Source organism: Taudactylus pleione, unplaced genomic scaffold, assembly GCF_031769625.1.
Source record: "Taudactylus pleione unplaced genomic scaffold, aTauple2 ptg000203l, whole genome shotgun sequence".
NCBI lineage: Eukaryota > Metazoa > Chordata > Amphibia > Anura > Myobatrachidae > Taudactylus > Taudactylus pleione.
In genome coordinates, this window is record NW_028284605.1 from 3,820,477 (window position 1) to 3,838,233 (window position 17,757).

A 17,757-nucleotide genomic window follows, 5' to 3' on the forward strand; every position below is an offset into this window, starting at 1 on the left:
ACACTTTACGTGTTCATGGAGCTCTACTGTAAAAAATATCGGTTATCAGGTTACTTTACCTGCGCATGGAGCTCTAGGGTGATAAATATCTGTTATCAGGTCACTGTACCTGTGCATGGAGCTGTATTTGGGAAACTCTCTGTTACCAGGTCACTGCACCTGTACATGGAGCTCTAGTTGGGAAACTATCTGTTATTAGTTCACTGTACCTGTGCATGGAGTGTTAGTGTGGAAACTACCTGTTATCAGGTCACTTTACCTGCAAATGAGCTATAGTGTGGAAACTATCTGTTATCAGGTCACTTTACCTGCGCTGAGTAATATATTGCGTGCTGATGGATGCCATGTTATAATCCCCACTCTCTTTGAGTGACCTTCAAGTGTGACGATGGGTTCCGTAATTGATCGCACCGGTGTGTAATCTGGGATTTGCCAAACCTGAGAGAAGAATAAATGGAAATATTAAGATTGCTATTAATATTAGTTTGCACAACATTATAATTATAGTAAATTATTGTAAACTCTTCCTATCATGGGTGTAGCTACAGTTGGTGCAGCCCAGTGTCTTAGGAAACTCACCTCCAGGGTCCGGCTGCCCTTCCCGGAATTCCCGCCTAAGCAATTGTCTGCCCGCCCTAAAAAGAGGGACTCATCAGCAGTTGGCAGTCTCTGTCTTTTCCTCTCAGTAAAGCTCCACACTGATATGATCCATCTACTGCGCTCCCGTTTCACATGTACAGATGTACAGTAGCTGAGCTGATCAGTGAGCCTGGCACTGTCGGAGAGTAGGCTTCTACTTGATTACAGCTTTTGTGAAGTGATTTGGGGAGCGGGGATTGAGCTCAAGATTAGGCCAGTCCGAGAAAGGTACAATGTGATGATATTAAGAATATCTCCACTCAAAATTTAATTTCCTGCATTAGGAAGTATCCCCCACAGGTACGATCTGATTGATCCCCACCATGTAATCCTGTCTTTCCACTCATTGTAAACTGGAATCTTCTTAGCCTTGTAGGCCCTGCAGTTGTGGGGCTGCTATTTACGTTTTAAAAGCTGTCTTCAGGGATGGAACACTCGAAGTGTTGCCATTGGCAAAGAAGATGAGATAAAATAGGTCAGTGGGATATAGGGGGAGATTAATCAAATCTTGGCGATAAAGTGGAGAAGTTGTACCCATACCAGCCACTCAGCTTCTAATTGTAATTTACCAACTGTGGTAGAAAAATGAGTTAGACGCTGAGCAACTTTATCTCTTTTCAAGATTTGATAAATCTCCCTCATAATCTCTTACCAAACTTCTATGTAGATTAAGACTCCCTAATGGTATGACATTCCATTTTCAGTGAGTGGTGTACGTGGTGAATGTTATAATGGTAATGGTGTGTGTGTATGTAGTGGATGTTATAATGTACTGGGGCACTGTAATGTGGCATAATATGTACTGGAGTGCACTGTAATGTGGCACAATATGAATTGGGGGCACTGTAATGTGGCATATATGAACTGGGTGGCACTGTAATGTGACACAATATGAACTGGGGAGGGAGCACTATAATATATCATAATATGAACAGGAGCATATTGTGAACTGGGGCACTACAATGTAGCATATTGTGAACTGGGGCACTACAATGTAGCATATTGTGAACTGGGGCACTACAATGTGGCATTATGTGAACTGGGGATACTTTGTTGCATGATGTGAACTGGAGTCACTGTGTGGCATAATGTGAACTGGGACACCTCAATGTAGCATATTGTAAGCTGGGAGCAATACAATGTGGCATAATGTGAACTAGGCGAACTGCAAGGTATATTGTGAACTAGGGCACTACTATGGGGCATAAAATAAAGCATAGGGGAAGGGGTCCCTTCAAAATAATTCTACAGGGCCCACAAAGTTCTGGCTATGCCTCTGCCTCTTGTAACATTACTAGAAGCAAAGTGCCTAAATGCTGACCCAGATGCATCACAAACCACCAGAGTATGGACTTACAATAATCAATCACCGATTCTAAATACACATAGATGCTACATTAACAAGAAAATACATTTGTATTCCTCTCATTTATTATTATTCCTATTCTAAACTTTCATTACAGAGAGAGCTTAAATGTCTCATAATTGTTTACCCACCTTTGTATCGCAGCAGTATATATTTATATGTGTGTGTATGTATGTATATATATATATATATATATATATATGAGAGAGAATAGAGAAATATAGATAAAGATATAAATAAACAGACGGACAGAGATAGAGTTATATATTAGAATACATATCTGCCTGTGTATTTTACAGATGCTCTGCAGGGCTGGATTAACATTTGTAGGGGCGCCAGGGCAATTACCTTGTTGGGTCCCCTACCAATAAATTTGTCAATATGATATGTTGGTAGATAGTAACGTTCTGCGGTATTTTGCTATGGTAGTATGTTCTGTAATACAATATTAACAGAAAATAATAAACAGCCTAGCCCACATTCAGGGCATTACCTCACTGCTTCAGCCCTATCAAGGGCAGCTAGCCTGAAAACAACAGCATAATCAGGGATGTCTAGATCCAACATGTCTCACTTGTGACAGCTTCATCAGGGATGCCTAGATATCCCTGAAGAAGCGGTCACATGTGAAACATGTTGGATGGATGGTGATTGATCTCTAATTGATTCAGTGTATATTTTGTGGTTTAGTAAAATGCCAATTCATTTTTTTTATTACATTAATTTACTACACAATGAGTTGGTCTTTTTCGGTGCATTTAGATTGGGTATTTTCCTCCTCTTTCGAAACAGAGGATGCACCAACATTAAGGATACTTCAAATAAGCAATTAATGAAGTTTTTATTATGTACACAGGATATATATTTTAGATTTGATTGTAAGAATTCTCTAGAAATACTACACTATCAGTGCCCTCTTGGTGTGTGTATGTTTGTGATCTATTTTCAGAACCTGGCATGGATTCTTTGTCAGGAGGAGCAGCGGCTGTGTATTAAAAGACCTGGAATCTGACTTGTATAACATCTTATATTATATGAATTGAGCATAAAAAAGGGATTATTGTTTCTGTGTATATATAAGTCCGGTATGGTTTCCACAGATAAGAGAAACAGAGGGCACTCACCAAAAGCAGTATGCTTTAATCTTTTATTGTCAGCATAATTCAGATGCGGTTGTAGTCTCCATCAAAGTTTCAATCCCGAAGGACCTATATCAAGACTCCAGTACAACAACAATTTTCATATGCATATCCACCAAATAGCGTAGACAACACCTACAACTCAACCAAACATGTCTACCAAATGCCATATTTATACAGCCTTACCTCAATACCGCGCCAAATCGGAGGCTCGACGAGGAGGAAATCCAGAAGTGACACGCACAACCGCGTCATCTTAAGAACCATCACATCGCTAGCGACCATCAGGCAACAATCCAGCAGTCAGCACCCCATAGCTAGGTTACCAACTCTCATGCTATCAGTATCTATCACCTCACCAACGTCACCAGCAAGGCGCCCGTTGTCATGTCACCAGTGTCACCGGTAAAGTGCCCGTTGTCAAGTGACAACACATACAAACAATTAATATCACCTGGTGTGATGCAGCCGACAAATACATAGAGGCTCACTTAAACTAGCTGTTTCTAACCCAATGTCAACTAGGTCTCCTATCGCCCGCTCCAAAAATACATCACTATAGCTAGGGACAAAGACCCTTCTGAATAAGACACGGGCGGAGGTCCATACCTCTGTAGTACTGGGTGTATCAACCCTGAACTGGATGTAAGAGTATAAATACCGCCATTTGACATCCATGTGCATGTACATATATATATATATGTATATACACACATAAAGACCTAGCATAATATCATATAACAATAGACCACATGATGACCCACCATATGTCAGAGCGACAAACACCCCAAGTCAGATGTATATCTATTTCAAAACATATTCATTAGATTAGACTCATTCAGGCCCCGAGGTGTCATGATACCCAATCTATAGATCCAACAGTTCTCAAGTTTTCGCAATTTCAGTAACCGATCACCCCCTCTGATGGGTAGTGGTACCCAGTCTATAAGTCTGCACCTCAGCACAGCAACTTGATGGTGCATCTTTACAAAATGTGAAGCGACAGGATTGTCAGTAGTCCCTGTAATTAGAGCCTGACGGATGAATAGCCGATGGTTTGCCATCCTCTCTCTGTAGCATCTTGTGGTCATACCCACATAACACAGTCCACATGGACATGATAGCAGATATATAACATAATCCATCGTGCAGACCAGTTTGTATTTTATTTGTATTTTCCAGCCCGTCAGTGGATGTGGAAAGTAGGAGCCCGTTTGCATTATTCCACAGGGAATACATACTCTGCACTTAAAACAGCCAGGTTTCTGGCTATGTAGCCACGTCTGTGTTTTGTCAGGAGTGGGCCTTGCCATCGGCGTCAACGGCATTTGTTTGATGTTCGGACCTGTCCTGTAGGCCATAAATGGTGCACTCTTTCCCGTGGAATTCAAGTCCCTAACGGATGACACAATCGGCCAATGTTTCCTCCCCGTTTTTTTGACCAGAGAGGATTTATTATCATAAGTGCTGACATATACCATCCGTTCCTGTACTTTATTGGTGTTATCTCGCTTAGCTCCTCTTGCATAGCGTACTCTAGCTTTTGTGAGGCACCTCTGAATATAGTCACACACAAAGATACCCCCGAGAGCTATTAAGCTAGAGCAATCTGTTACCAATGCAGCAGTGAAAAGAGGTGATTGTCAACCTCTGAATATAGTGTTCTTCTTATAACCACGCTCAATAAATCGAATGGTCATCTCTGATAGTTGCTGTTCAACTTTAGTCTCATCCGTATTATTCCTAAGGACTCGTAGGTATTGAGAGACAGGTAGACTGTCCAACAGATGGGCTGGGTGAAAGCTGGTAGCTAAAAATGTATTGCGATCAGTCACTTTCATGTAGAGGGTAGTCCCCAGGGTAGCTCCATCTTTGTAAACCGTTAGGTCGAGAACATTTACATAGTCATATCAATATGGTATGTAAATCTGATGAGGCTGTCTAGACAATTCAGGTGGGTCATCATGTCAATAAAACTTTCTTTAGTGTCGCTCAAGATCAGGAAAACATTGTCAATGAATCATTCAAATAAAAGGATCTTGCTCTGGAACAGCGGATATATCTTGGTCGACTCATACTAAGCCATGTAAATATTAGCATAAGCCGGTGCGAAAGTCGAACCCATTGCTGTTCCAGAGCATTGTAAATAAAAGTCCTTTCCATACGTAAAATAATTATTCTTCAAATTTAGTCCAACCATCTCCAACACAAATTCAATAGAGGGGTGACCTATAGCGACACTATCCATCCAGTGATTAATCAAAGTTGTACGTAAGGCACTCATTCCTCACTCATGTGGAATTATAGTGTACAGTGAACAAACGTCGGCCAAGTATGAGTTTTGTAGGTTTGGAGAGGGGGAGAGTTAGGATACTGACCGACAAGTGTCAGTATCCTAACCCTCTTGGGATGCAGACGTCGGGATTGTGACCGCTGGGATCCTGAGCGCCGGCATCCCATACCGAAACCAATATATACAGTATATATACAGTATGTGCTAATCAACTGCAGTACATACGTCATTATTTATTACAATGTGGAGTCTACCTTCGATAAAAAGTATTCCTTATCCCCGCAATAAGGAATTCTTATTTAGCAGGTTGTATAATTTCTCATTTCTGAGTCGCAGGACAAGGGGCTCCGATGGAAGCCGTGAATCAGAAACAATGTGATTGCAATGCGATTACACTACTTCCTGCCTTGACCCCTCAGTGCTGAAAAATGTTGAGATCTGTAGCCCATAGGCTACTGTAGGCTAATACCACCTGAAGATGGCGTTAGCGCCAGGAGCAAGCTTCGCATTCTGGAGCTTGGTAAATCTTGCAGCACAGCAGCCACAATAGAAACCTACGCAATGCAGTTGCTGTAAAAACGGAGGGACCATAGCAGATATTGGAGATAGTCAATATTTGCAGGCAACCTCCAAAAATGGGTGTTTGCGAGGAATATGCTGCAAATATACTTGAATAAATGGTCCTTGTTCTTTTGAAGGCATGACTACAGTATATAACATGGGTGTTCTGGTTTCCTTGTACACTCCAAAACAATACTTATTACTGTAGGTTAATTGGCTAGTGTATATTGTGTCCATGTGATAGGGAATATAGATTGTAAACCCCAGTGGGGCAGAGATTGATGTAAATTACTAAGCCTTGTAACCTGTAAAGCACTGTGTAATATGTGTGTACTATAAAAATAACTGTTAAAAAATAAAATATATGACCACAGAGGATGTCACAGTCCTGTTCAGTACTAGTAGAATAGTCCAACAAGCGTGATGCTTGTACTGGGGCCACACAACCTCCAAAGTGCTACGGAATGGTGCTGAAGGCCCAACTCCCACTCAAGATAACTGGTCTGCTCTCAAAAGAGCACTGGGCGTGTTTTGTGTACACAGTGATGCTCCATTCATTTAAGAGCAGAATGTAGAATCAGAAGGACAGAGTGGCTTACTCAGCTGTTGCTATGGGACCCAGCAATGCACTGTTCGACCTGGCCAAATACTGTACATTCTGGGATGTGTTCTTTTTATAACTATAGTTAGAGGAAATACATTTTCGAACTGCAAAAGTGTAAAACACACAGTGTAAATTATCTTTTGTGAAGTTACACACATACTTTTGAAATCTGTAGTTAAATGGGGAAAGCCCATGGATTTGTGGGCCCAGATAGCAGGACCTACAGGGGTTAAAATTGCATTGGACATGCCATACTAAGTGCAGACAAGGCACCCAAGCAGAGGCATTTTAGCTAAAGATGACATGCCAGATGATTTTTCCCTAATACTTGAAGTTCAAGCAAAAACTATTGCACAAAAATGCTTTTTCCCATCTATTCTATACTTTATACGGGAAATAACTTAGGAGCTAAAGACAAAAAAAACCACAATCTATTGTATATAGTGCTACAGTAGTGTTTTTTTTTTCCCCACTTACATGTTTATAGAAATCTGTTTTTGACTAAATTAAACTTTAAAACAAGAAAGATCAACAATTTTTGAGATAACCTTGAAAAAAATAAAATAACCGTCAGTTAATTGTCTAAACCAGTGGTTCTCAAACTCGGTCCTCAGGACCCCACACAGGTCACGTTTTCCAGGTCACCCAGCTGGTGCACAGGTGTATTCATTACTCACTGACACATTTTAAAAGATCCACAGGTGGAGCTAATTATTTCACTTGTGATTCTGTGAGGAGACCTGGAAAACATGCACTGTTTGGGGTCCTGAGGACCGAGGGCCTGATTCAGACCCGCTCGCGAGCGCTGAGCATAGCGACGGGTCTCGCACCAAAGGGGGCGTGCTGCTATGGGTCTCGCACCAAAGGGGGCGTGCTGTCTATGGTGAGTGACAGCACGCCCCCTTTGGTGGGCGTGCCGGGGGCGTGGCTGCCCAGACGGATGCGTTCCCATGGGAACGCCTACCGTCTGGGTCCGGTCCCACTGACATCACTAGTGATGTCAGTGGGAGTGCTTTTGGCTCTGATAGAGCCAAAACCACTCCTGGACTTGCGGCAGCGAGACCCTACCACAGGGTCTCGTCGCAAGCCCGATGGTCGCGATGGTCTTGACCATCGCGACCATCTTTTTGGCCGCTCGCATAAGATGTTTTAAATGTAATAAATGAAATGATTTCTTTAATAAGATGAGACATGATCAGTGCTGGTTAATATGTTACACAGAGTTCCTGACTGCAGGAAAAGCCCCATGCTGTGAGACGCTACACTATGGGCCTATTCAATTTGAGGCGAAAAGTCCAGACTTTTCGCCTGCTGTACTGTTCGCCTCCTTCGCCTGTTTTCCAGGCGGAAAAGTATCGCACGTGTGCCCGCTATTCCCCGTATTCAATTCCAAAGTAGGCAAAATATTGATCAGCAAAAAAATACGTGAGTTTTCAGGAAATAATTGTAGGACCCCCCTAAAGATATCCAGACCTGGGGGATCACTATGGGTACCCCCGTTTTTGCCTGTCTGGTTTTTAAATAGCCGCGGCAGGTATTTTTTTCCGACTTTGAAGAAGTGTTTAGAAAACACCTGCCGCATACTTACAGAATACCCCTGAACCTATTTCGCTATTCTTAAACACTGTACCCTATTATTATTTTTTTTTCTCCCCAAAATTTTAAATATTTTTTTTGGGGGTGTCCCGAAAAGTCTTTGAAATTGAATACGGGGATAATTGAAACATGAGAAATTGACGTCATCTGACTTTTTGCAGCCTAATTGAATACCCCCTATAAATGGGATTCTGAGATTGTGTTGATGAAATTTTACTACACTCTCTTTTTGGTAGAGTATTTATCACTTTCTTCAATTACAGCAGTTACGTAACTGTTATGAAGCCTTTGGGAGTGATCTGCAGTTGATTTGTCTCAGTCCTTACACCTCCATGATGTTTTTATGGCTATTTGAAGTCATTGTTTAATTTTAGCAGAATCCAAACTATATAAAACATTTATTAACTCGTTCTCAGGGAATATAAGACATATGATACAGTCTTCATTAAGACAGTTGTCCTTCTATGGTCAATTTAGGAGAAAAACACTAAGGACACATCATACATGCCTCAGCAGTGACCATAACACTGAATTTCCACTAATTATAGCATTGTAACTGTATCATGTAGTTCTGGATAGTGAGAGGATATGGTAGACGTGAACAAAGTTTTATTTTTTTAATCATACGTACTTTCTCATTATACTGTAGCATTCATCAGAGCTCTGCACTTTGCATAGACTGGGATTTGCTCCATGTTCATTCTACAATACTCACAAACCAACAGCAGATAAATGAGATATACTAGGACAAATAAAAAGTCAGTCTCTGTCCAAGTCCTGCATTGGGAATATGGTGCCAGAGTGGAAAAGTTCACAAGTAACAACAAATGGCATAACTGACCCTAACAATGGGTCAGACTGAAGTTGGGTAAACACCAGGCAGATCTCTCTGCCGACATGCCGTCGCACTGACAGAGAAGTCGATCAGGTAAGCTATTCATACTTACTGATCGGCCGCTCAATGTGTCAGCGTTGACATCACAACTGGGCAGGCATTTAAATTTGCCCATTCAGCTGAGATGTCAATCACGGCGGTCCTTGCGGAAAGTGTACGGGTGGTCGGCTTATATATGTGCCATCTGCTATGCTGCAGAGCAGATGCGATATGTCTGTGAACAACGTCATTAGCAGAAATATCGGGGGCGAGATCCCAACAGGTCAGAATGCAGATATATATACAGCACATCTGCCAGCGTGTACCGGCGACCTATAGACCAACCCATTATGCTGGTTGCAGGAACCGCCAACACTGACATCACAACTGGACGGGCAAATTAATGGTTGTGATGTCTGGCCAGGCATAGCGAGCAGCCAATTGGTAAGTGTGTATGCTTACTAAATTGGTCACTCGGTCTGCAGGGATGGTCGCTCAGCCACTGTGTCGCTTAAGTGTGTATCTCGCACTATTATGGCTGTGTTCTGTGCTTTGTTGCCAAATTAACTATTCGCAAACCCCCTGTAGAAATCCTCAATTTGACCCTGAAGGGGTGCACTAGTTTGTCTAGAAAAATAAATTTTTGCAGAAACAGATCAAAGGAGAGGAAGCCCCTGAATAATTTTCTTGGCTTGATACCTCATACTTGCCTACTCCTCCAGAATGGCCAGGAGGCTCCCGGAAATCCGGTGGTGCTGTCGGCTGCCTGGAAAGGTGGGCTAGTCTCCCGCAGGCTTGAGCCATCGGCCGCCCACTTCACTCGGGAGACCGATAACGCAATTTGCATTCAATCGTGTCATCATGGCTCTGACCACCGCAGTGCCGACCTGGCTGCTTCCAAAAGGTAAGCAAGTATGTGATACCTCCTGCGTTTGTTAAAAAGCATTAATACTAAAACCTGATGATTCTGCACGATTTTTGGGGAGGGGGTGTTTATGAAGAAGGCCCATATACAAGGAGCATGGAAGTGCTGGTTCAAGTCAGCTTTAAATTTAAAATGATTACTAATACTATAATGTGTGTACTGCTGGTGATTGTGACATGTTATAAAGCTGTACAGTCCTTATGCTGCAGGGGTATTTACAATGCTGTTTTGTTTTGTTGCACCGATAAATGCTTTGAAAAGATGGGTGGATTCCAGGTTCAATAATATTGTATTCCACTGGCTCTAATCCCAGCCATTCACATAAACTGAACAAAGGAGACGCCGCTCTTCCTGGATCTTGAAAAATAAAAATGACCACGTGCTGATGCCTGGATAACAACTTACTGGATTCCCTAACCCCCGTCACACAGTGGCCTCTGCTTTTGGCATCTGATTAGCTGCTTACACGTCTCCATCTCCTTCTAGTGATTGTGGTATAATTAGAACTGCTGTATCACAGTGGGAGCTCCAGATTTCAGAGCGGGACACGTGGCTGCATGTCTATATATAATCAGGCACTTAAGGCGTAAGGTAATGTGCATGTTTCATCACAGAGAACGTTCCAGACCTCCTACCTCACTTGTGCCAAATGTCTACATATTAACCATTAGGCTACTAGGCAGAATAGAGTTAAGGAAATGTTATGTGAGGATATTGGGGTAGTAATGTGTAGCTCTTTTTACTTTGCCTGCTTAAGCTGCCCATCCACTTGACGATTTTGACAGGCGGAGGCACGATAACGACGTCATTATCATGCAATCGCTTGCAAATCGTCCTCAAATCGGGCATTTTAAAGTCGGAAATGACCAGCGATGCGCACGCCCGCTGGTCGTTTCTGACATCAATCATCGGGCAAACATGTTGCCAGATAATTGATGAGCCTGCACAGAATGACTGCTCGTTCAGTGTAGGCTTATCACATACATAGAAACGACAGCACGATTACAATGTCGTAATCGTGCTGTTGTTTCTATGGTCTGCTAGTGGATGGGCACCATTACTGGTTTTCCTGTACAGGGCCGGATTAAGGGCCACATGGACCTGGAGCTGAAAATGATCAAGGTCATATTGTGAGAAGGGGAGGAGCTGTAACTAGTGCTGTGTGGGTGTGGCCAGTGCCATGTGGGCGTGTACACTCCCAACTAGTGGCAGCTCTAGAGATGGGGCTGCAGCGCAGTCCAAAGTTCAAATAGGGGAGCCACACCAAGTGCCAGTGAGTCCCAGACATCTATGTTTGGCTGCGTTTGAAATGGCAGTTGGAGTGGCTCCCCTATTTGAATTTTGGACTGTGCTGCAGCCCCCACTGCTCCCAACACTAACAGCCCCAATGTCTCCCTAAATACTGTACATAAAAAAATTATTTTTGTATATTTTGTGAGGAAAAAAAAGATGCAATTTTATTACTTAGGATTTATGGATGACCATATGGCCAGCTGGACATCTGATTATCATTTTAGCTATATCATTTTTTTAATAAACTATTCAGCTTTATTTTTGTCCGCCAAATGTGTGGCACAGAACAAGCTGCGTGATCAGCTATCTAATTATATTGCAACATATTTGCCTACTGTCCCGGGACGGTCAGGAGCTTCCCAAAAATCGGGTGCCGCTATTGGCCCCCCGCAAGAGTGGGTGCCACCCCCCTCTCCCCTCTTGTAATTGGCCAGTCCGGGGGAGCCGATGACGCGATTCATGCAGAATCGCGTCATTGTGGCCCCGCCCCCGGCTACACGATGCCTGTAATCTCGGTATTGTGTAGTGGGGGCGTGGCCTTGATGACGCGGTCGCGCAGTCATGCCCCCGTTTTGCCCCCAAATTCGCATCACGATCTCTGCTGTGCCTATCTGGCTGCCTCCTCCCAGAAGTAGCAGCCAGACTGTCGGCAACCCTGTATTACAACAGAATTAATGCACACACAGCAAACATCAGGAAAATTAAATCACAGGTGAGAAAGGGAGATAGTCGCGGGCTCCATTTTTCACCTGATACCTTTGTTAAAGCCTGTTAAATTGACATGTTAATGGGCGTTAACACGGGTTAACGGGCATTAACATAGAGAAGCGGCTAACTGAATTCCCCCCATAAACTGTTTATGGGGCGAACGTGTTTGATTTTCTTTGTGAAAAAGACTTTCTTGTACGTTGGTTATAGCTAATTGATATTTATATAAAAATAGGCTATGGTATGTCCTGAAATGGACATGCACAGTGTCCTCATGCTGCCAACAGCCTCTACGCTGCGGGGCACAGAGAGAAGGGAAACAGGTATTTTCAGGGTCCAATATCCTAGTACTGTATATTAGAGTATAACATTTTGCAGGCAGCTCTCATGCGTAAGTACACTAGAGACCTGAGACCCAGGGAATCCGTTAGACACAACTCAGACGTCCCGTGAAGTATGTAAGCGTGTCATGAACACCTGGAGGAGGATCGCTGTGTTCCTATTGGATGGTGGTTGGTTATGTCTACCCACCCGTCTGCTATATTTGCAGAGGTTGACTTATAAGAGCATCAATTGCATTGGCATGGTGCTTGATAGCTGGGTAGGCCGCACCAAACACCTCTCAATTTGTTTATACAACCGGAAACAAAACCTGAAAAAAATACTTTATTCAAGGAATAAGATATTTTTAAGGCATAAACTAACATTTTTAAATACATTTTTGAACTTTACATTTTTCATTTTACAGTGGAACCAGAGGCCTAAATCTGGGCTTTCAGTTGCACTCCACATACGAACACCAAGTAACTGGTCCATTCCTGTGCACAATTGGAGAGACTGGCTCGGAGTAGTGTGTTAAGCTAGGTACACATTAGACGACTTGCAAACGATGCAATGTCGTCAACGATTTCCCCATAACTCCTGGGAAATTATCTAGTGCATACACACTGTGCAGTCTAACAAATGACCAAACAATATACATCTTGCATTGTTTGGTGGTTAGATCATTAACTATATAATGAAACCATATCGCCTGATTGTCCGATCTGAGGGGAATCGCTAACAATTTTGACAGATCTTTCTGCATGTACAAAAGATCTGAAGATGCGATGAACGATGAGCGTGCATAGTGTGTTCATACTGGACGACTTGTCGTTCCAATGCATTGGAATCGGGCAAATCGTTCAAAATAAGTGGTTACTTTTTTTTAACTGTGCCCCCCGGTCTTGCTATATTACTGTGTGTGTGAGTGTGTGTGTGTACAATTATAATATACTGGAGAGTATGGTAGCATTTGCTGAGAAGCCCCTCCAATCACGTGATCTGATAGCTTCTAGGGACCTCATAGATAGTATTTAATAAGCTATAACAAATTGTTTCTAGCCTAATATCCATTTTTTTTTATATCCGGTTAGGTTTTATAAAGCATTGGACTTAACAACGTGGCCACCGCCACTGATTTTACTTTTTGGCTTTATACTAATATATTTACTTGTTTTTGATTTAATGCTCTAGTCTTTCTGATAAAAGAAAAAACATGCAAAAAGTAAAATGACCTGGGCTTCTCTGTAGTTTATTGGCTGCTCAAAGTGATGTAAAGAGAAGGGTGAGAATCTAGAACAATCTATAATTTTTTTATGTTGTTTTTTTTATTTGTGAGTGGAGATCAGTATTATGTACAGTAGTATTAATTTGATAAAATGGTCAAATGTATGTAAAAAAAAGTACGGCACAACAGAATATATTATATAAGTAAATGTTATTTTTAATAAATAAATGTTGTTATTAGTAATAATAATAATACAAGGAGTTAATGTGGTGGTTTATTAGTGTAAAGCTTACTTTTCTGTCTCATTCTTTTTATATTTATATATATATATATATATATATATATATATATATATATATATATAAACATTTTTATTATATTTATATATAATAAATGTTTTCGAATTCTAGTTTTCGGGCCAAATATAATAGGGTGAGAATTTAGAAAATGTGACAGGTTAGCAGTAAACTCTCACTTTTTAAACTCGTACAATGTAATAGAGTCCGAAAACATGCAAACTCCCATGTTTCTACTCTCCAAAAACTCTCATGATTTAAACTCTCATCCAGATGTTTCCAGTGTATGGATTTTCAAAGTGGTGCAGCAGATGTGGAGCAGCTAGAGAGGAAGATCAATCTTGCAGCAGCATTTAAGATGGATTTAAACAGGAAAGATGGGTCAGGGAATGCCAGATACATACCTCCCAACTTTCTTGTAGTGTAGATCGGGACCAAAGGAACACATCCGGAAAAGCAGGGCAGAAGAGAACAATGACGAGCAAAGGTGATGGGGAACAGGTAAGAGTGATGGGGGAGGTGTGATTAACTCATGGGGGTGTGGCCAAGCCCACGCAGGAAACAAAATAAAAGAAAACTACTATGCATGCCGAGAAGGGGGGCCCCTGAAACAAGCACAGGCCCAGGTAATTAGTATCCATCCCCTTCCTTTCTGCTCCCCTACGGAAAAGGGGGCATGGCCTTGTGACAAGGGGCGTGGCCTCACATTAAATGTTGTACCCATTTTCGTCATGCTGGTGGCATGCCCACTTCTCTGGGAGCTGCTGGGCATGCTCCCAGTCTTTCTCACCAGTGAATGGACATCACATGTATGCAAATTAAATCTATTCAGATGGGGCCTCCCAACCTCTCCCCCAGTGTGGGACACCGCGCCACGCGGTGGCGAAAGCAGAACTGTCCCACCAAAATCAGGACGGTTGGGAGGTATGCAAATAAAAGGAGGATGCAGTAGTCAAGAGATTGGATACAAGTTTTCGTAGTATTTTGGATAAGAAAAGGGTATATTCTGGCAATAATTCTAAGGTGGAGGTGAACGGACTTACTCTATGCTTTAAGCTAAAAGAGGCCCTATCTCATTTCCATGCATAGCACTTGTACTGCCGCGATTCTACTTTAACTATCACCATCTCGGAAATAGCAGGACACAAACAGATTTTTTTCACTGTGCTTCCAGATCCACTGTGCATCTGTGAGACGCCGACATTGCCATACAGAGCAGATCCACCAAGACTGGCCCAGCAAAGATGCTTTTCCATAAATTGCTTCAAAAACAGGTGGGCTAAGCAGTATTAGGATATCTGTGTTATCGCCTTATTTTAATAAATAGCCTGTGAGAGAGACTGGGTATGAGGAATAAAGCAGAGGGTGGAGTCAAGTGTGGGTCTAGGAGCCTGAGGAAATTGTGGTTTTATTGACAGGGAGGGATATTTCAGGAAAGGTAAAGAGTTAACGTGATGATCTTCTTTAAATTGTGGGAGTGGTCCATTACTGTGTGGGGGGTCCACACTTCCCAAGGGATTCCAGCCCTGGGCTGACCAGTTTGGGACTGGTAGCCATGATGGCACGGGGACCCCATGCTGTTTGTCCCCCTGCTATAGCGTCAGTTGGTTCAGCCTAGTGCTGGTTATTAGAAAATAAGGGGAGCCCACACCGTTTTTCCCCCTTATTTTCCGATTCCAGCCTAGGCTCAGAGGACCCGGAGCTTGTCAATGATTTGGTGGGGGGAGGGGGGGGTGGTACACTGTCTTTTTGTTATTTTCTTTTATTTAACCACATTTAAACCATATTAATAAAATAAAGCCCAGTACCCAGAGCGTCTTCAAGATGCTCCGGGCAGCTGTACACACGGCAGGGTACCTGTCTGCAGGCAGTGTTAGTGCACATGCGTGAACTTGGGTTTATGCATGAGCCCAATGTCCGGGGAAGGGAGCCGAACAAGCGCAGAGGGATCCATATAGATTGTGCTTCGCAATGCGGGACTCCTTCCCATTTGAAGGAGCAGGGTATCCACAACTGACGTCCGTTGTCACAATCAAGTTCCTAAAATTATGTATTTTTAAAGTTTGATGAATTAGGAAATAAGGAGGTCCCCATACTAGTGTATGGGGACCATGTTCTGCTTCAGGGATGACAGGTAAGCTGGAGATTTCAGTGTGACACCTCCTGCGTTGCCTGTTTAATGAATGGGGCCAGCACTTACAAAAGTATCACCTACTTTTAAGGATAATGAATAGGCCACAGAACATGTAACAATAATAGCAGAAAATGTATGATAAAAAGGTGGAATGGTCCTGAGATTTTAGGTATAAATTGTCACCAAAAAAAACCCTCAGTCACATTTAATATGCCTATAGGCTGCACTTACCATGACTGTAGTGTCATCTGAAGCGCTGGCAATGACGTTATCATTGTGGGGACACCAATCTATGTCCAATACAGGAGCTGTGTGACCACTGACTGTGGGGTGATTCTTATCCACGCGGCCTGTCTGAAACAAAAATCAAATATCATTCACACAGCAAAATAAAGTCATTACACAAAGTGAGTTGTCAGATTAAGGTGCCTATTATTAAGAAACACAAGGCTGCGATAAGAATTATATTTTCTATTGCTTTCAAAGAAAATGGCTTGTTCCAAGAATAATGTGTGTATATATAATATATATATATTTATATACACACACACAGTATATGTATGTATATATGTATGTATATAGCACAAAATAGAGTTTATGCAAACCACAATGGTGCCTCTGAACGTGTAGACATGAAATTGCATAGGATTCAACTGTAATGGACAGATCTTGGATCTCAGAATGACCTACTAGGATTTCACACCTACTGCACCATGATCAGTCTAAAACACAAATATCCCAATATTTGAACCAGTAGAGACGTGAAGCATCTAACCAACCGCTATGGTTGTCCTTTTATGTAAGGCGGTTGTTGTTTTCACACCTGATCTAGAGCTTTGTTAACCAGAAATTCCAATGGGAAGTTATTTCTGGGCCCATGGTCAAACATTGTGACACGCTCTGCACTAAATTAATCCGTGCAAAAGGTAAAAAGTCGTTGGAGGCACGAATAGTTGCCATACCGAAACCCGGTAAAGACCCTTATGTTGTAGCCAACTACCGCCCTATTGCATTATTGAACACCGATGTCAAGCTGTTTGCTAAATTGGTTGCTAATCGTTTATCTCGTTTATTGCCAACTCTCATTAACCCGGATCAGGTTGGATTTGTGATGGACAGACAGACCCAGACAATACACGTAGAGTTATTAATATAATAGAGCATTATGATTTCCTTTTAGAGCCCTTGCTGATTTTGTCGCTTGATGCCGAGAAGGCGTTTGACCGCCTACATTGGGGATATTTGATGGAGGTTTTACACCGTTTCGGTTTCCAGGGGAGAATTTTAGACTCCATCTCGGCTCTATATACCTGCCCTTCCGCGAATGTGTTTGTCAATGGCTGCCTATCTGACAGATTTGACATATCAAACGGCACACGTCAGGGATGTCCTCTTTCGCCACTCATCTTTGCGCTTGCCATTGAGCCTCTGGCTAAGACGATTAGATCCCTAAATAGCATACACGGCCCTTTTCTTGGGGGCTCCTCCCATAAGATAAGTTTATTTGCAGACGATATTTTATTATGTTTACTTCATCCAGAAGAATCTCTTCCAGCACTACATGCTGTTTTAGATCAATATACAGCAGTGTCATATTACAAACTAAACACCACTAAGACAGAGGCCCTTCCCTTTAACATTTCGAATGCACTTTTGGAAAAGTTGAAGGAGACCTACAGATATATATGGAAATCTAAGTCACTTAAATACCTGGGAGTGCATTTAGCTAGAGATCATGATCTCATTGAATGTAATTTTGGGCCATTATTGAAAGCCTATG

General features: G+C 42.2%; 1 protein-coding gene and 1 long non-coding RNA gene across 3 annotated transcripts in view; one reads left to right on the top strand and one right to left on the bottom strand.

Annotated features, from left to right (window-relative positions):
- Positions 1-17,757, bottom strand: part of CORO6 (coronin 6) — a 186,727-nt gene that overhangs the window by 55,489 nt on the left and 113,481 nt on the right. For both annotated transcript variants that reach the window (XM_088477773.1, XM_088477772.1), the window contains exons 3-4: positions 16,209-16,331; positions 309-438 (exon numbers count right to left, since the gene is read on the bottom strand). In XM_088477773.1, coding sequence (XP_088333899.1) covers positions 309-438; positions 16,209-16,331 — 253 coding nt within the window. The remainder of the gene's footprint in view (positions 1-308; positions 439-16,208; positions 16,332-17,757) is intronic.
- LOC148518046 (uncharacterized) lies at positions 10,521-15,073 on the top strand. Its single transcript, XR_015879230.1, has 3 exons — positions 10,521-10,588; positions 14,117-14,344; positions 15,018-15,073. It is a non-coding gene; the product is annotated as an uncharacterized LOC148518046 (long non-coding RNA).